General features: G+C 50.9%; 1 protein-coding gene across 2 annotated transcripts in view; it reads right to left on the reverse strand.

Moving 5' to 3' along the window:
• LOC115162027 (metastasis-associated protein MTA1) overlaps positions 1–20,652 on the reverse strand; it is an 85,763-nt gene that overhangs the window by 18,685 nt on the left and 46,426 nt on the right. For both annotated transcript variants that reach the window (XM_029712945.1, XM_029712946.1), the window contains 5 exons: positions 19,529–19,592; positions 18,273–18,390; positions 16,220–16,322; positions 6,121–6,220; positions 279–467 (listed from right to left, as the gene is read on the reverse strand). In XM_029712945.1, the coding sequence (XP_029568805.1) occupies positions 279–467; positions 6,121–6,220; positions 16,220–16,322; positions 18,273–18,390; positions 19,529–19,592 (574 nt within the window). The remainder of the gene's footprint in view (positions 1–278; positions 468–6,120; positions 6,221–16,219; positions 16,323–18,272; positions 18,391–19,528; positions 19,593–20,652) is intronic.

Raw genomic sequence — 20,652 nt, forward strand, 5'->3', positions numbered from 1 at the left:
CCAATAGTTACATTATTATGAGCCTTTAACAGTTCCTCTCAGTGTAAGCATCGTTTCCTTTACATTTGTGAGAGTAGTTCTACAAATAAATAATGCAATTTGATTGGTCCCTAGTGGTGGACCAGGCTGGCAAGCTGCAGCCCAACAATTCCACGGAGGATTTGGTGATATGCACATCAGAGTTTCCTTGTAGAGGGTAGTCCAAGCCAAGGCAGCAGAACCGTACCTGTCTGTCTGTCTGAAACCTGTCTGTCTGCCCGTTGTTCGTCTGTACTCACAAAGTCCTGTTGTATGTCTGTGAAGTCTTTTCCGTATTTCTCCAGGGCCTCTTCAAACAGGTTGGCCTCTGAGGCGCTCCACTCCTCCATCTCGTCCCGGCAGAGAATAGGTCCTCCCTGGGGAACCAGGGCAGCGATGGCCCGTGTCATGTCATAACCCGTCTTATCCAAGGTGTCCATGGCATGGAACTGGGGAGAAGATAGGATTGGGGGAAATATTGTGTTGTGTTCAGTAGGCAGAAAACACGAAGAAACAGGGAGGTACCATCTGTATTTGTCCAATAAGAAACACTTCGGTCGGGTTTACTGTGTGCTCTAATAAACATGTATGCCCCTGGATTTCACCTATACCCAGCCAACAAAACACACCTTTGTAACAAACAAACCGAGCAAAAGGTCCCTATTTTTCTGTCTGTCAAAGCCACCAGGTTAATGGTTCAGCATAGTCTATTATGGATGTGCTATTATCTTGTTACTTGTCTTAGTCAGTGTGAGGGTCTCTCTATTCATGAGTGTAAGAGTTGATTTGTGTGCTGTGCGCATGTTGTTTTCATGTATATCTATGTGTGCTGTGCGCATGTTGTTTTCATGTATATGTATATGTGCTGTGTGCATGTTGTTTTCATGTATATGTACAGTGAGGGAAAAAAGTATTTGATCCCCTGCTGATTTTGTACGTTTGCCCACTAACAAGAAATGATCAGTCTATAATTTTAATGGTAGGTTTATTTGAACAGTGAGAGACAGGATTACAACAAAAAAATCCAGAAAAACGCATGTCAAAAATGTTATAAATTGATTTGCATTTTAATGAGGGAAACTTGAACCCCTCTCAAAAAGAAAGATTTCTGGCTCCCAGGTGTCTTTTATACAGGTAACGAGCTGAGATTAGGAGCACACTCTTAAAGGAAGTGCTCCTAATCTCAGCTTGTTACCTGTATAAAAGACACCTGTCCACAGAAGCAATCAATCAATCAGATTCCAAACTCTCCACCATGGCCAAGACCAAAGAGCTCTCCAAGGATGTCAGGGACAAGATTGTAGTCCTACACAAGGCTGGAATGGGCTACAAGACCATCGCCAAACAGCTTGGTGAGAAGGTGACAACAGTTGGTGCGATTATTCGCAAATGTAAGAAACACAAAAGAACTGTCAATCTCCCTTGGCCTGGGGCTCCATGAAAGATCTCACCTCGTGGAGTTGCAAATGATCATGAGAATGGTGAGGAATCAGCCCAGAACTACACGGGAGGATCTTGTCAATGATCTCAAGGCAGCTGGGTCCATAGTCACCAAGAAAACAATTGGTAACACACTACGCCGTGAAGGACTGAAATCCTGCAGCGCCCGCAAGGTCCCCCTGCTCAAGAAAGCACATATACATGCCCGTCTGAAGTTTGCCAATGAACATCTGAATGATTCAGAGGACAACTGGGTGAAAGTGTTGTGGTCAGATGAGACCAAAATGGAGCTCTTTTGGCATCAACTCAACTCGCCGTGTTTGGAGGAGGAGGAATGCTGCCTATGACCCCAAGAACACCATCCCCACCGTCAAACATGGAGGTGGAAACATTATGCTTTGGGGGTGTTTTTCTGCTAAGGGGACAGGACAACTTCACCGCATCAAAGGGACGATGGACAGGGCCATGTACCGTCAAATCTTGGGTGAGAACCTCCTTCCCTCAGCCAGGGCATTGAAAATGGGTCGTGGATGGGTATTCCAGCATGACAATGACCCAAAACACACGGCCAAGGCAACAAAGGAGTGGCTCAAGAAGAAGCACATTAAGGTCCTGGAGTGGCCTAGCCAGTCTCCAGACCTTAATCCCATAGAAAATCTGTGGAGGGAGCTGAAGGTTCGAGTTGCCAAACGTCAGCCTCGAAACCTTAATGACTTGGAGAAGATCTACAAAGAGGAGTGGGACACAATCCCTTCTGAGATGTGTGCAAACCTGGTGACCAACTACAAGAAACGTCTGACCTCTGTGATTGCCAACAAGGGTTTTGCCACCAAGTACTAAGTCATGTTTTGCAGAGAGGTCAAATACTTATTTACCTCATTAAAATGCAAATCAATTTATAACATTTTTGACATGCGTTTATCTGGATTTTTTTGTTGTTGCTGTCTCTCACTGTTCAAATAAACCTACCATTAAAATTATAGACTGGTCATTTCTTTGTCAGTGGGCAAACGTACAAAATCAGCAGGGGATCAAATACTTTTTTCCCTCACTGTATGTGTTTTCATGTATATGTATGTGTGCTGTGCGAATGTTGTTTTCATGTATATGTATATGTGCTGTGTGCATGTTGTTTTCATGTATATGTATGTGTGCTGTGTGCATGTTGTTTTCATGTATATGTATGTGTGCATGTTGTTTTCATGTACAGTTGTTGCCAAAGTTTTGAGAATGACACAAATATACATTTCCACAAAGTTTGCTGCTTCAGTGTCTTTAAATATTTTTGTCAGATGTTCTATGGAATACTGAAGTATAATTACAAGCATTTCATGAGTGTCAAAGGCTTTTATTGACAATTACATGAAGTTGATGCAAAGAGTCAATATTTGCACTGTTGACCCTTCTTTTTCAAGACCTCTGCAATCCGCCCTGGCATGCTGTCAATTAACTTCTGGGCCACATCCTGACTGATGGCAGCCCATTCTTGCATAATCAATGCTTGGAGTTTGTCAGAATTTGTTGGTTTTTGTTTGTCCACCCACCTCTTGAGGATTGACCACAAGTTCTCAATGGGATTAAGGTCTGGGGAGTTTCCTGGCCATGGACCCAAAATATCAATGTTTTGTTCTCCGAGCAACTTAGTTCTCACTTTTGCCTTATGGCAAGGTGCTCCATCATGCTGGAAAAGGCATTGTTTGTCACCAAACTGTTCCTAGATGGTTGGGAGAAGTTGCTCTCGGAGGATGTGTTGGTACCATTCTTTATTCATGGCTGTGTTCTTAGGCAAAATTGTGAGTGAGCCCACTCCCTTGGATGAGAAGCAACCCCACACTTGAATGGTCTCAGGATGCTTTACTGTTAGCATGACACAGGACTGACGGTAGCGCTCACCTTGTCTTCTCCGAACAAGCTTTTTTCCGGATGCCCCAAACAATCGGAAAGGGGATTCATCAGAGAAAATTACTTTACCCCAGTCCTCAGCAGTCCAACCCCTGTACCTTTTGCAGAATATCAGTCTGTCCCTGATGTTTTTCCTGGAGAGAAGTGGCTTCTTTGCTGCCCTTCTTGACACCAGGCCATCCTCCAAAAGTATTCGCCTCACTGTGCGTGCAGATGCACTCACACCTGCCTGCTTGAGCAAGCTCTGTACTGGTGGTGCCCCAATCCCGCAGCTGAATCAACTTTAAGAGACGGTCCTGGCGCTTGCTGGACTTTCTTGGGCACCCTGAAGCCTTCTTCACAACAATTGAACCGCTCTCCTTGAAGTTCTTGATGATCCGATAAATGGTTGATTTAGGTGCAATCTTACTGGCAGCAATATCCTTGCCTGTGAAGCCCTTTTTGTGCAAAGCAATGATGACGGCACGTGTTTCCTTGCAGGTAACCATGATTGACAGAGGAAGAACAATGATTCCAAGCATCACCCTCCTTTTGAAGCTTCCAGTCTGTTATTCGAACTCAATCAGCATGACAGAGTGATCTCCAGCCTTGTCCTCGTCAACACTCACACCTGTGTTAACGAGAGAATCACTGACATGATGTCAGCTGGTCCTTTTGTGGCAGGGCTGAAATGCAGTGGAAACGTTTTTTGGGGATTCAGTTCATTTGCATGGCAAGAGGGACTTTGCAAATAATTGCGATTCATCTGATCACTCTTCATAACATTCTGGAGTATATGCAAATTGCCATCATACAAACTGAGGGAGCAGACTTTGTGAAAATGTACATTTGTGTCTTTCTCAAAACTTTTGGCCACGGCTATATATGTATGTGTGCTGTGCGCATGTTGTTTTCATGTACAGTACCAGTCAAAAGTTTGGACACACCTACTCATTCAACGGTTTTTCTTTACTTCTACTATTTTCTACACTGTAGAATAACAGTGAAGTCATTAAAACTATGAAATAACACATATGTAATAATATAGTAACCAAAAAGTGTTAAACAAATCAAAGTATATTTTATATTTGAGATTCTCCAAAGTAGCCACCCTTTGCCTTGTTGACAGCTTTGCACACTCTTGGCATTCTCTCAACCAGCTTCATGAGGTAGACACCTGGAATGCATTTCAATTAACAGGTGTGCCTTCTTAAAAGTTAAATTGTGGAATTACTTTCCTTCCTGCATTTGAGCCAATCAGTTGTGTTGTGACAAGATAGGGGTGGTATACAGAAGATAGCCCTATTTGGTAGAAGATCAAGTCCATATTATGGCAAGGTCAGTCAATCCGGAACATTTCAAGAACTTTGACAGTTTCTTCAAGCACAGTCGCAAAAACCATCAAGCGCTATGATGAAACTGGCTCTCATGAGGACCACCACAGGAAAGGAAGACCCAGAGTTACCTCTGCTGCAGAGGATACGTTCATTAGAGTTAACTGCACCTCAGATTGCAGCCCAAATAAATGCTTCAGAGTTCAAGTAGCAGACACATCTCAACATCAACTGTTCAGAGGAGACTGTGTGAATCAGGCCTTCATGGACTAAAGGGCACCAATAAGAAGAAGAAACTTGCTTTGGGGAAAAAAACACGAGCAATGGACATTAGACCCGTGGAAATATGTCCTTTGGTCTGATGAGTCCAAATTTGAGATTTTTGGTTCCAAGCACCATGTCTTTGTGAGACGCAGAGTAGGTGAACGGATGATCTCTGCATGTGTGGTTCCCACCGTGAAGCATGGAGGAGGTGTGATGGTGCTTTGCAGTTGACACTGTGATTTATTTAGAATTCAAGGCACACTTAACCAGCATGGCTACCACAGCATTCTGCAGCGATTCGCCATCCCATCTGGTTTTCGCTTAGTGGGACTATCATTTGTTTTTCAACAGGACAACGACCCAAAACCCCCCTCCAGGCTGTGTAAGGGCTATTTGACCAAGGAGAGTGATGGAGTGCTGCATCAGATGACCTGGCCTCCACAATCACCCGACCTCAACCCAATTGAGATGGTTTGGGATGAGTAGGACTGCAGAGTAAAGGAAAAGCAGCCAACAAGTGCTCAGCATATGAGGGAACTCCTTCAAGACTGTTGGAAAAGCATTCCTCATGAAGCTGGTTGAGAGAATGCCAAGAGTGTGCAAAGCTGTCATCAAGGCAAAGGGTGGCTACTTTAAAAAATCAAAAATGTATTTTGATTTGTTTAACACTTTTTTGGTTACTACATGATTCCATATGTTATTTCATAGTTTTGATGTCTTCACTATTATTCTACAATGTAGAAAATAGTCAAAATAAAGGAAAACCCTTGAATGAGTAGGTGTGTCCAAACTTTTGACTTGTACTGTATATGGATGTGTGTTGTGAGCATGTTGTTTTCATGTATATGGATGTGTGTGTCTGTGTACGCTGTAGCTCGGAGGCCTGTGTTCCATGTTTTATGTATGAGGTGCAGAATTGGGCCGGAACATGGCCACAAGCCTGCTCGTTACTGATACTCAGACACACACGCAATATCACACACACGCTCAGTCACACAGAGATGCCCCATACACGCACACAGACACACATGCGCACGAATGCACCCACGCACACCCACTCACACCCACTACTGAAGCTCCCAGCATACCCCTGGGCTAACAGCAATCCTGCCGAGCCCTCACCTCTGGCCTGACCTTACCTAGGGTAGTGGGCAATGTGTGTATGTTTGTGTGTGTGTCTTACCAGGGTGATGTCTCTAGAGGCAGCAGCAGCACTCATGTGAAGACTGGGCTGCCGGACAGAACTACTGCAGTCTAGAGCCCGCGCAAAGGTACCCACTGACCTGAGAGACATAGGAATGGAGAGAGGAAGGGGGAGAGAGGGAGGGATGACAGAGAGGGAGGGGGAAGGACGAGAGAGACAATGGGGGGGAGAGACAAGGAAGGAAAGAGATGGGGGAGAAACACAAGGCGGGAAAGAGATGGGGAGAAAGAGCAAGACAAGGAGGGAAAGAGATGGGTGAGAAGAGAGAGATAAGCAAAAGGAGTTTGTGTTAACCATCCAGATTTAGAGGTATGACAACATAGCGCAGAGCTAAGAGGAAGAGGTCTCAATAAACCCCTCCACCTCCCACCAGACCAGTATTCTAACCCCTCCACCAGACCAGTCTTCTAACCCCTCCACCTCCCACCAGACCAGTCTTCTAACCCCTCCACCAGACCAGTCTTCTAACCCCTCCACCTCCCACCAGACCAGTCTTCTAACCCCTCCACCAGACCAGTCTTCTAACCCCTCTACCAGACCAGTCTTCTAACCCCTCCACCAGTCCAGTCTTCTAACCCCTCCACCTCACACCAGACCACTCTTCTAACCCCTCCACCAGACCAGTCTTCTAACCCCTCCACCAGTCCAGTCTTCTAACCCCTCCACCAGTCCAGTCTTCTAACCCCTCCACCAGTCCAGTCTTCTAACCCCTCCACCTCCCACCAGACCAGTCTTCTAACCCTCCACCAAACCAGTCTTCTAACCCCTCCACCTCCCACCAGACCAGTCTTCTAACCCCTCCACCTCCCACCAGACCAGTCTTCTAACCCCTCCACCAGTCCAGTCTTCTAACCCCTCCACCTCCCACCAGTCCAGTCTTCTAACCCCTCCACCTCCCACCAGACCAGTCTTCTAACCCCTCCACCAGTCCAGTCTTCTAACCCCTCCACCTCCCACCAGACCAGTCTTCTAACCCCTCCACCAGACCAGTCTTCTAACCCCTCCACCAGTCCAGTCTTCTAACCCCTCCACCTCCCACCAGACCAGTCTTCTAACCCCTCCACCAGACCAGTCTTCTAACCCCTCCACCAGTCCAGTCTTCTAACCCCTCCACCTCCCACCAGACCAGTCTTCTAACCCCTCCACCAGACCAGTCTTCTAACCCCTCCACCAGTCCAGTCTTCTAACCCCTCCACCTCCCACCAGACCAGTCTTCTAACCCCTCCACCTCCCACCAGACCAGTCTTCCAACCCACCACCAGACCAGTCTTCTAACCCCTCCACCAGTCCAGTCTTCTAACCCCTCCACCAGACCAGTCTTCTAACCCTCCACCAGACCAGTCTTCTAACCCTCCACCAGTCCAGTCTTCTAACCCCTCCACCTCCCACCAGACCAGTCTTCTAACCCCTCCACCAGACCAGTCTTCTAACCCCTCCACCAGTCCAGTCTTCTAACCCCTCCACCTCCAACCAGACCAGTCTTCTAACCCCTCCACCTCCCACCAGACCAGTCTTCCAACCCACCACCAGACCAGTCTTCTAACCCCTCCACCTCCCACCAGACCAGTCTTCTAACCCCTCCACCTCCCACCAGACCAGTCTTCTAACCCCTCCACCTCCCACCAGACCAGTCTTCCAACCCCTCCACCTCCCACCAGACCAGTCTTCTAACCCCTCCACCAGTCCAGTCTTCTAACCCCACCACCTCCCACCAGACCAGTCTTCTAACCCCTCCACCAGTCCAGTCTTCTAACCCCTCCACCTCCCACCAGACCAGTCTTCTAACCCTCCACCAGACCAGTCTTCTAACCCCTCCACCTCCCACCAGACCAGTCTTCTAACCCTCCACCAGACCAGTCTTCTAACCCCTCCACCTCCCACCAGACCAGTCTTCTAACCCCTCCACCAGACCAGTCTTCTAACCCCTCCACCAGTCCAGTCTTCTAACCCCTCCACCTCCCACCAGACCAGTCTTCTAACCCCTCCACCTCCCACCAGACCAGTCTTCCAACCCACCACCAGACCAGTCTTCTAACCCCTCCACCAGTCCAGTCTTCTAACCCCTCCACCAGACCAGTCTTCTAACCCTCCACCAGACCAGTCTTCTAACCCTCCACCAGTCCAGTCTTCTAACCCCTCCACCTCCCACCAGACCAGTCTTCTAACCCCTCCACCAGACCAGTCTTCTAACCCCTCCACCAGTCCAGTCTTCTAACCCCTCCACCTCCAACCAGACCAGTCTTCTAACCCCTCCACCTCCCACCAGACCAGTCTTCCAACCCACCACCAGACCAGTCTTCTAACCCCTCCACCTCCCACCAGACCAGTCTTCTAACCCCTCCACCTCCCACCAGACCAGTCTTCTAACCCCTCCACCTCCCACCAGACCAGTCTTCCAACCCCTCCACCTCCCACCAGACCAGTCTTCTAACCCCTCCACCAGTCCAGTCTTCTAACCCCACCACCTCCCACCAGACCAGTCTTCTAACCCCTCCACCAGTCCAGTCTTCTAACCCCTCCACCTCCCACCAGACCAGTCTTCTAACCCTCCACCAGACCAGTCTTCTAACCCCTCCACCTCCCACCAGACCAGTCTTCTAACCCTCCACCAGACCAGTCTTCTAACCCCTCCACCTCCCACCAGACCAGTCTTCTAACCCCTCCACCTCCCACCAGACCAGTCTTCTAACCCCTGCACCTCCCACCAGACCAGTCTTCTAACCCTCCACCAGACCAGTCTTCTAACCCCTCCACCAGTCCAGTCTTCTAACCCCTCCACCTCCCACCAGACCAGTCTTCTAAGCCTCCACCAGACCACTCTTCTAACCCTCCACCAGACCAGTCTTCTAACCCCTCCACCAGTCCAGTCTTCTAACCCCTCCACCTCCCACCAGACCAGTCTTCTAAACCTCCACCAGACCAGTCTTCTAACCCCTCCACCAGACCAGTCTTCTAACCCGTCCACCTCCCACCAGACCAGTCTTCTAACCCCTCCACCTCCCACCAGACCAGTCTTCTAACCCCTCCACCAGACCAGTCTTCTAACCCCTCCACCAGTCCAGTCTTCTAACCCCTCCACCAGTCCAGTCTTCTAACCCCTCCACCTCCCACCAGACCAGTCTTCTAACCCTCCACCAGACCAGTCTTCTAACCCTCCACCAGACCAGTCTTCTAACCGCTCCACCAGACCAGTCTTCTAACCCCTCCACCAGTCCAGTCTTCTAACCCCTCCACCAGACCAGTCTTCTAACCCCTCCACCAGACCAGTCTTCTAACCCCACCACCTCCCACCAGACCAGTCTTCTAACCCTCCACCAGACCAGTCTTCTAACCCCTCCACCAGTCCAGTCTTCTAACCCCTCCACCTCCCACCAGACCAGTCTTCTAAGCCTCCACCAGACCACTCTTCTAACCCTCCACCAGACCAGTCTTCTAACCCCTCCACCAGTCCAGTCTTCTAACCCCTCCACCTCCCACCAGACCAGTCTTCTAAACCTCCACCAGACCAGTCTTCTAACCCCTCCACCAGACCAGTCTTCTAACCCGTCCACCTCCCACCAGACCAGTCTTCTAACCCCTCCACCTCCCACCAGACCAGTCTTCTAACCCCTCCACCAGACCAGTCTTCTAACCCCTCCACCAGTCCAGTCTTCTAACCCCTCCACCAGTCCAGTCTTCTAACCCCTCCACCTCCCACCAGACCAGTCTTCTAACCCTCCACCAGACCAGTCTTCTAACCCCTCCACCAGTCCAGTCTTCTAACCCCTCCACCTCCCACCAGACCAGTCTTCTAACCCTCCACCAGACCAGTCTTCTATCCCTCCACCAGACCAGTCTTCTAACCCCTCCACCTCCCACCAGACCAGTCTTCCAACCCCTCCACCAGACCAGTCTTCTAACCCCTCCACCAGTCCAGTCTTCTAACCCCTCCACCAGTCCAGTCTTCTAACCCCTCCACCTCCCACCAGACCAGTCTTCTAACCCCTCCACCAGACCAGTCTTCTAACCCCTCCACCAGTCCAGTCTTCTAACCCATCCACCAGTCCAGTCTTCTAACCCTTCCACCTCCCACCAGACCAGTCTTCTAACCCCTCCACCTCCCACCAGACCAGTCTTCTAACCCTTCCACCAGTCCAGTCTTCTAACCCCTCCACCTCCCACCAGACCAGTCTTCTAACACTTCCACCAGACCAGTCTTCTAACCCCTCCACCAGTCCAGTCTTCTAACCCTCCACCAGACCAGTCTTATAACCCCTCCACCTCCCACCAGACCAGTCTTCTAACCCCTCCACCAGACCAGTCTTCTAACCCCTCCACCTCCCACCAGACCAGTCTTCTAACCCCTCCACCTCCCACCAGACCAGTCTTCTAACCCTCCACCAGACCAGTCTTCAAACCCCTCCACCAGTCCAGTCTTCTAACCCCTCCACCTCCCACCAGACCAGTCTTCTAACCCTCCACCAGACCAGTCTTCAAACCCCTCCACCAGTCCAGTCTTCTAACCCCTCCACCAGTCCAGTCTTCTAACCCCTCCACCTCCCACCAGACCATTCTTCTAACCCCTCCACCAGACCAGTCTTCTAACCCTCCACCAGACCAGTCTTCTAACCCCTCCACCAGTCCAGTCTTCTAACCCCTCCACTTCCCACCAGACCAGTCTTCTAACCCCTCCACCTCCCACCAGACCAGTCTTCTAACCCTCCACCAGACCAGTCTTCTAACCCCTCCACCAGACCAGTCTTCTAACCCCTCCACCAGTCCAGTCTTCTAACCCGTCCACCTCCCACCAGACCAGTCTTCTAACCCCTCCACCTCCCACCAGACCAGTCTTCTAACCCCTCCACCAGACCAGTCTTCTAACCCTCCACCAGACCAGTCTTCTAACCCCTCCACCAGTCCAGTCTTCTAACCCCTCCACCAGTCCAGTCTTCTAACCCCTCCACCTCCCACCAGACCAGTCTTCTAACCGCTCCACCATACCAGTCTTCTAACCCCTCCACCAGACCAGTCTCCTAACCCCTCCACCTCCCACCAGACCAGTCTTCTAACCCCTCCACCAGTCCAGTCTTTTAACCCCTCCACCTCCCACCAGTCCAGTCTTCTAACCCCTCCACCAGAGCAGTCTTCTAACCCCTCCACCTCCCACCAGACCAGTCTTCTAACCCTCCACCAGACCAGTCTTCAAACCCCTCCACCAGTCCAGTCTTCTAACCCCTCCACCTCCCACCAGACCAGTCTTCTAACCCCTCCACCAGACCAGTCTTCAAACCCCTCCACCAGTCCAGTCTTCTAACCCCTCCACCTCCCACCAGACCAGTCTTCTAACCGCTCCACCAGACCAGTCTTCTAACCCCTCCACCAGACCAGTCTCCTAACCCCTCCACCTCCCACCAGACCAGTCTTCTAACCCCTCCACCAGTCCAGTCTTCTAACCCCTCCACCAGTCCAGTCTTCTAACCCCTCCACCTCCCCAGACCAGTCTCCTAACCCCTCCACCTCCCACCAGACCAGTCTTCTAACCGCTCCACCAGACCAGTCTTCTAACCCCTCCACCAGACCAGTCTCCTAACCCCTCCACCTCCCACCAGACCAGTCTTTTAACCCCTCCACCAGACCAGTCTTCTAACCCCTCCACCTCCCACCAGACCAGTCTTCTAACCCCTCCACCAGTCTAGTCTTCTAACCCCTCCACCAGTCCAGTCTTCTAACCCCTCCACCTCCCCAGACCAGTCTTCTAACCCCTCCACCTCCCACCAGACCAGTCTTCTAACCGCTCCACCAGACCAGTCTTCTAACCCCTCCACCTCCCACCAGACCAGTCTTCTAAGCCCTCCACCAGTCCAGTCTTCTAACCCCTCCACCTCCCACAAGACCAGTCTTTTAACCCCTCCACCAGACCAGTCTTCTAACCCCTCCACCTCCCCCTCCACCTCCACCAGACCAGTCTTCTAACCCCCTCCACCAGACCAGTCTTCTAACCCCTCCACCTCCCACCAGACCAGTCTTCTAACCCCTCCACCAGACCAGTCTTCTAACCCCTGCACCAGACCAATCTTCTAACCCCTCCACCAGACCAGTCTTCTAATCCCTCCACCAGACCAGTCTTCTAACCCCTCCACCTCCCACCAGACCAGTCTTCTAACCCCTCCACCAGTCCAGTCTTCTAACCCCTCCACCTCCCACCAGACCAGTCCTCTAACCCCTCCACCAGACCAGTCTTCTAACCCCTCCACCAGACCAGTCTTCTAACCCCTCCACCAGACCAGTCTTCTAACCCCTCCACCTCCACCAGACCAGTCTTCTAACCCCTCCACCTCCCACCAGACCAGTCTTTTAACCCCTCCACCAGACCAGTCTTCTAACCCCTCCACCTCCCACCAGACCAGTCTTCTAACCCTCCACCAGTCCAGTCTTCTAACCCCTCCACCTCCCACCAGACCAGTCTTCTAACCCCTCCACCTCCACCAGACCAGTCTTCTAACCCCTCCACCAGACCAGTCTTCTAACCCTCCACCAGACAAGTCTTCTAACCCTCCACCAGACCAGTCTTTTAACTTCTCCACCTCCCACCAGACCAGTCTTCTAACCCCTCCACCTCCACCAGACCAGTCTTCTAACCCCTCCACCTCCACCAGACCAGTCTTCTAACCCCTCCACCAGTCCAGTCTTCTAACCCCTCCACCTCCCACCAGACCAGTCTTCTAACCCTCCACCAGACCAGTCTTCTAACCCTCCACCAGACCAGTCTTCTAACCCCTCCACCTCCCACCAGACCAGTCTTCCAACCCCTCCACCAGACCAGTCTTCTAACCCCTCCACCAGTCCAATCTTCTAACCCCTCCACCAGTCCAGTCTTCTAACCCCTCCACCTCCCACCAGACCAGTCTTCTAACCCCTCCACCAGACCAGTCTTCTAACCCCTCCACCAGTCCAGTCTTCTAACCCCTCCACCAGTCCAGTCTTCTAACCCTTCCACCTCCCACCAGACCAGTCTTCTAACCCCTCCACCTCCCACCAGACCAGTCTTCTAACCCTTCCACCAGTCCAGTCTTCTAACCCCTCCACCTCCCACCAGACCAGTCTTCTAACACTTCCACCAGACCAGTCTTCTAACCCCTCCACCAGTCCAGTCTTCTAACCCTCCACCAGACCAGTCTTCTAACCCCTCCACCAGACCAGTCTTCTAACCCCTCCACCTCCCACCAGACCAGTCTTCTAACCCCTCCACCTCCCACCAGACCAGTCTTCTAACCCTCCACCAGACCAGTCTTCAAACCCCTCCACCAGTCCAGTCTTCTAACCCCTCCACCTCCCACCAGACCAGTCTTCTAACCCTCCACCAGACCAGTCTTCAAACCCCTCCACCAGACCAGTCTTCTAACCCCTCCACCAGTCCAGTCTTCTAACCCCTCCACCTCCCACCAGACCAGTCTTCTAACCCCTCCACCTCCCACCAGACCAGTCTTCTAACCCTCCACCAGACCAGTCTTCTAACCCCTCCACCAGACCAGTCTTCTAACCCCTCCACCAGTCCAGTCTTCTAACCCGTCCACCTCCCACCAGACCAGTCTTCTAACCCCTCCACCTCCCAGCAGACCAGTCTTCTAACCCCTCCACCAGACCAGTCTTCTAACCCTCCACCAGACCAGTCTTCTAACCCCTCCACCAGTCCAGTCTTCTAACCCCTCCACCAGTCCAGTCTTCTAACCCCTCCACCTCCCACCAGACCAGTCTTCTAACTGCTCCACCAGACCAGTCTTCTAACCCCTCCACCAGACCAGTCTCCTAACCCCTCCACCTCCCACCAGACCAGTCTTCTAACCCCTCCACCAGTCCAGTCTTTTAACCCCTCCACCTCCCACCAGTCCAGTCTTCTAACCCCTCCACCAGACCAGTCTTCTAACCCCTCCACCTCCCACCAGACCAGTCTTCTAACCCTCCACCAGACCAGTCTTCAAACCCCTCCACCAGTCCAGTCTTCTAACCCCTCCACCTCCCACCAGACCAGTCTTCTAACCCCTCCACCAGACCAGTCTTCAAACCCCTCCACCAGTCCAGTCTTCTAACCCCTCCACCTCCCACCAGACCAGTCTTCTAACCCCTCCACCAGACCAGTCTTCTAACCCCTCCACCAGACCAGTCTCCTAACCCCTCCACCTCCCACCAGACCAGTCTTCTAACCCCTCCACCAGTCCAGTCTTCTAACCCCTCCACCAGTCCAGTCTTCTAACCCCTCCACCTCCCCAGACCAGTCTCCTAACACCTCCACCTCCCACCAGACCAGTCTTCTAACCGCTCCACCAGACCAGTCTTCTAACCCCTCCACCAGACCAGTCTCCTAACCCCTCCACCTCCCACCAGACCAGTCTTCTAACCCCTCCACCAGTCCAGTCTTCTAACCCCTCCACCTCCCACCAGACCAGTCTTTTAACCCCTCCACCAGACCAGTCTTCTAACCCCTCCACCTCCCACCAGACCAGTCTTCTAACCCCTCCACCAGTCTAGTCTTCTAACCCCTCCACCAGTCCAGTCTTCTAACCCCTCCACCTCCCCAGACCAGTCTTCTAACCCCTCCACCTCCCACCAGACCAGTCTTCTAACCGCTCCACCAGACCAGTCTTCTAACCCCTCCACCAGACCAGTCTCCTAACCCCTCCACCTCCCACCAGACCAGTCTTCTAAGCCCTCCACCAGTCCAGTCTTCTAACCCCTCCACCTCCCACAAGACCAGTCTTTTAACCCCTCCACCAGACCAGTCTTCTAACCCCTCCACCTCCCCCTCCACCTCCACCAGACCAGTCTTCTAACCCCCTCCACCAGACCAGTCTTCTAACCCCTCCACCTCCCACCAGACCAGTCTTCTAACCCCTCCACCAGACCAGTCTTCTAACCCCTCCACCAGACCAATCTTCTAACCCCTCCACCAGACCAGTCTTCTAATCCCTCCACCAGACCAGTCTTCTAACCCCTCCACCTCCCACCAGACCAGTCTTCTAACCCCTCCACCAGTCCAGTCTTCTAACCCCTCCACCTCCCACCAGACCAGTCTTCTAACCCCTCCACCAGACCAGTCTTCTAACCCCTCCACCAGACCAGTCTTCTAACCCCTCCACCAGACCAGTCTTCTAAGCCCTCCACCTCCACCAGACCAGTCTTCTAACCCCTCCACCTCCCACCAGACCAGTCTTTTAACCCCTCCACCAGACCAGTCTTCTAACCCCTCCACCAGACCAGTCTTCTAACCCCTCCACCTCCCACCAGACCAGTCTTCTAACCCTCCACCAGTCCAGTCTTCTAACCCCTCCACCTTCCACCAGACCAGTCTTCTAACCCCTCCACCAGACCAGTCTTCTAACCCCTCCACCTCCCACCAGACCAGTCTTCTAACCCCTCCACCAGACCAGTCTTCTAACCCCTCCACCAGACCAGTCTTCTAACCCCTCCACCAGACCAGTCTTCTAACCCCTCCACCAGACCAGTCTTCTAACCCCTCCACCTCCACCAGACCAGTCTTCTAACCCCTCCACCTCCCACCAGACCAGTCTTTTAACCCCTCCACCAGACCAGTCTTCTAACCCCTCCACCTCCCACCAGACCAGTCTTCTAACCCTCCACCAGTCCAGTCTTCTAACCCCTCCACCTCCCACCAGACCAGTCTTCTAACCCCTCCACCTCCACCAGACCAGTCTTCTAACCCCTCCACCAGACCAGTCTTCTAACCCCCTCCACCTCTCACCAGACCAGTCTTCTAACCCCTCCACCAGTCCAGTCTTCTAACCCCTCCACCTCCACCAGACCAGTCTTCTAACCCCTCCACCTCCCACCAGACCAGTCTTTTAACCCCTCCACCAGACCAGTCTTCTAACCCCCTCCACCCTTATACCACAAAATAGTCTATCTTACCAACGACTACCGCAAAAACCCTGCTCCACCTCCTCCTAGTCCCACCAGAGTCTTACTGAAAAAGCATTTTACATTTCCTATCCACCTCACAGCAGTCTTACCAAGCTACTGGCACCTCCCACCACAGTGGAGCCACAACTCTTCCACCATAGCCCACCGGACCGGAGCCACTTACCGAGCCACAACCAGGAACTGGTCGATCTGTTTCTCTGTGAGGGGGCTGCTGGGGTCCCACACCTTCTCCTCCAGCTTGGCCAGGTCCCTGCCATCCTCCTCACCTGGAGATCCAGTTAGCACAGTCACCCGTTAGAAACCAGTTAGCACAGTCACCCCATACAAACCAGTTAACACAGTCACCCCATACAAACCAGTTAACAGTCACCCCTTATAAACCAGTTAACGCAGTCACCCGTTAGAAACCAGTTAGCACAGTCACCCGTTAGAAACCAGTTAGCACAGTCACCCCATACAAACCAGTTAACAGTCACCCCATACAAACCAGTTAGCACAGTCACCCCTTATAAACCAGTTAGCACAGTCACCCCATACAAACCAGTTAGCACAGTCACCCGTTAGAAACCAGTTAGCACAGTCACCCCATACAAACCAGTTAACACAGTCACCCCTTATAAACCAGTTAGCACAGTCACCCCATACAAACCAGTTAGCACAGTCACCCGTTAGAAACCAGTTAGCACAGTCACCCCATACAAACCAGTCAACACAGTCACCCCTTATAAACCAGTTAGCACAGTCACCCCATACAAACCAGTTAGCACAGTCACCCATTAGAAACCAGTTAGCACAGTCACCCCATACAAACCAGTTAACACAGTCAATGTTATAAACCAGTTAGCACAGTTACCCATTAGAAACCAGTTAGCACAGTCACCCCATACAAACCAGTTAACACAGTCAATGTTATAAACCAGTTAGCACAGTCACCCCATACAAAACAGTTAACAGTCACCCAGTCTGCATTTACTACACCAACCTGACTAAACCGCCCTGTGGGTTTTTAAACTAAGTGAGGACACAGACATGCCCTCTGGTTCTCATTCAGTCTTGGGGTGATGTGGTTCTGCTTCCTCATAAAACTTGCTTGTAGACACATCCACACACTCTGACATAACGTTGTATATCCTGTCCTCTGGCCCTCTCAAACACTATTGGGGAGATATGGCTCCTCACTAAAACTCACACTCTGACATAACGTTGTATATCCTGTCCTCTGGCCCTCTCAAACACTATTGGGGTGACATGGCTCCTCACTAAAACTCACACTCTGATTCACACTCTGACATAACGTTGTATATCCTGTCCTCTGGCCCTCTCAAGCACTATTGGGGTGATATGGCTCCTCACTAAAACTCACACTCTGATTCACACTCTGACATAACGTTGTATATCCTGTCCTCTGGCCCTCTCAAACACTATTGGGGTGATATGGCTCCTCACTAAAACTCACACTCTGATTCACACTCTGACATAACGTTGTATATCCTGTCCTCTGGCCCTCTCAAACACTATTGGGGTGATATGGCTCCTCACTAAAACTCACACTCTGATTCACACTCTGACATAACGTTGTATATCCTGTCCTCTGGCCTTCTCAAACACTATTGGGGTGACATGGCTCCTCACTAAAACTCACACTCTGATTCACACTCTGACATAACGTTGTATATCCTGTCCTCTGGCCCTCTCAAACACTATTGGGGTGATTGATATGGCTCCTCACTAAAACTCACACTCTGATTCACACTCTGACATAACGTTGTATATCCTGTCCTCTGGCCCTCTCAAACACTATTGGGGTGACATGGCTCCTCACTAAAACTCACACTCTGATTCACACTCTGACATAACGTTGTATATCCTGTCCTCTGGCCCTCTCAAACACTATTGGGGAGATATGGCTCCTCACTAAAACTCACACTCTGATTCACACTCTTTGACATAACGTTGCATAATAGTTTCCAGTGCAGTGTGATACACGCCCATGCCCTCCCACTGACTGCGCCCTGAGATGAGATAGGACCCTGCCTGCAGTATCAAAGAGAATACTAGCCAAGAGGCTAATCTACAGGCTAGCGTGACACATTTTGCTATGGGAAATGCTAACAGTTCAGTCTTTCGTATGAGTGTCTTTGGCGTACGTACCCTAATTGCTCCTGTAAGTCACTCTGGATAAGAGCGTCTGATAAATGACTAAAATGTAAATGTACCCTCTTTGAGGAAGTCTGTGATGTCTGCCTGGTACTTGTTCCCCACCCTGATCTCCCCTTTATCAGCCAGAAGAGTCTTCTGTTGGGGGTCGTAGACCAGGGAGTAGAAGAACGCATCCTGGAGAGAGGGATAGAGAGAAGGATGGAGAGGGAGGACAAGAGAGAGGGACAGATAGGGAGGAGAGAGGGATGGAGAGGGAGGACAAGAGAGAGGGACAGATAGGGAGGAGAGAGATGGAGAGAGAGATTGAGAGGGAGGAGAGAGGGATGGAGAGAGGGATGAAGAGGGAGGACAAGAGAGAGGGACAGATAGGGAGAAGAGCGGGATGGAGAGAGGGATGGAGAGAGGGATGAAGAGGGAGGACAAGAGAGAGGGACAGAGAGGGATGGAGAGGAAGGACAAGAGAGAGGGACAGATAGGGAGGAGAGAGGGATGGAGAGGGAGAACAAGAGAGGGACAGATAAGGAGGAGAGAGAGATGGAGAGGGAGGACAAGAGAGAGGGGACAGATAGTGAGGAGAGAGAGATGGAGAGGTAGGACAAGAGAGAGGGGACAGATAGGGAGGAGAGAGAGATGGAGAGGGAGGACAAGAGAGAGGGGACAGATAGGGAGGAGAGAGAGATGGAGAGGGAGGACAAGAGAGAGGGGACAGATAGGGAGGAGAGAGAGATGGAGAGGGAGGACAAGAGAGAGGGGACAGATAGGGAGGAGAGAGGGATGAGAGGGAGGACAAGAGAGAGGGGACAGATAGGGAGGAGAGAGAGATGGAGAGGGAGGACAAGAGAGAGGGACAGATAGGGAGGAGAGAGAGATGGAGGACAAGAGAGAGGGGACAGATAGGGAGGAGAGAGAGATGGAGAGGGAGGACAAGAGAGAGGGACAGATAGGGAGGAGAGAGAGATGGAGGACAAGAGAGAGGGGACAGATAGGGAGGAGAGAGAGAGGGATGGAGAGGAGAGAGTAAGAGACAGAGGATTGAAGAGGTTAAGTGGGGTTGTGTGTGTGTGTGTGTCTGTGTAGCAGCTAGTCTCTCGTCTTCTCATTACTGACTGTGAAAAGAACATTCTGGTTCAACACACTGAATTATTCATCCAGCATCAAGACACACACACATTAATTTAATATGGAGTACATTTAGACAGTACATCCCATTCTCCATCCAGCAGTTCTATGTGAGGACAGGGTGTGTGTGTGAGTGAGAGATTGAGAGTCAGTGAGAGAGAGAAGGGCAGTGTTTGAGAGCCGAGCCACCTACCTCTCGGTCCAGATAGGACTTCAGAGCCTCTGTCTCGTTCAGCAGAGTGACACAACACTTCCCCCTGAGATGACCACACACACACACACACACACACACACACACACACACACACACACACACACACACACACACACACACACACACACACACACACAGTCAGAAACAACCCCTTACATGTATTATATAATGAAGCATAGTACAGCCTATATTAGGAGTGTAACGGTTCACCAAACCCATGGTTCGGTACATATTACGGTGTTGGGGTCTTGGTTCGCTTTCGGTACACAAGTTTCCCACTAGTAATTACCAGTTTGAGGGCCGGAATTTACCAGTCGTATGTGGTAAATTCCAGCTTCCCACTTGCTTACACTGCCTAGTTCAGTGCAAGATTCGCTCTTGTGCCTCTCATAAAGGGGCGTGTCTGTAGCAGGGTGCATCTCCCACTCTGGGGTAATGTGATGGCCTGTCACTGTTAAGCATGCACAACACAGGGCGCATTGGCCAATTCATTGAAACCTTCAGCTTTGGTTTGCTTATATAGAGCGAGTACTACATGTTTGCTGAATTGGGTGCAAAAGGGAAGTTCTTAAGGTGGCTATTATTAGTAGCAGGTATATAATGTAGTGGGTAGTGACTCTAACTGGTTTAGTAACAGGTATATAATGTAGTGGGTAGTGACTCTAGCTGGTCTAGTAGTAGGTATATAATGTAGTGGGTAGTGACTCTCGCTGGTTTAGTAGCAGGTATATAATGTAGTGGGTAGTGACTCTCGCTGATTTAGTAGCAGGTATATAACAAAGTGGGTAGTGACTCTCGCTGGTTTAGTAGCAAGTATATAATGTAGTGGGTAGTTACTCTAGCTGGTCTAGTAGTAGGTATATAATGTAGTGGGTAGTGACTCTAGCTGGTCTATTAGTAGGTATATAATGTAGTGGGTAGTGACTCTAGCTGGTCTAGTAGTAGGTATATAATGTAGTGTGTAGTGACTCTAGCTGGTCTAGTAGCAGGTATATAATGTAGTGGGTAGTTACTCTAGCTGGTCTAGTATTAGGTATATAATGTAGTGGGTAGTGACTCTAGCTGGTCTAGTAGCAGGTATATAATGTAGTGGGTAGTGACTC

This window comes from Salmo trutta, chromosome 25 (genome assembly GCF_901001165.1).
Source record: "Salmo trutta chromosome 25, fSalTru1.1, whole genome shotgun sequence".
Classification (NCBI taxonomy): domain Eukaryota; kingdom Metazoa; phylum Chordata; class Actinopteri; order Salmoniformes; family Salmonidae; genus Salmo; species Salmo trutta.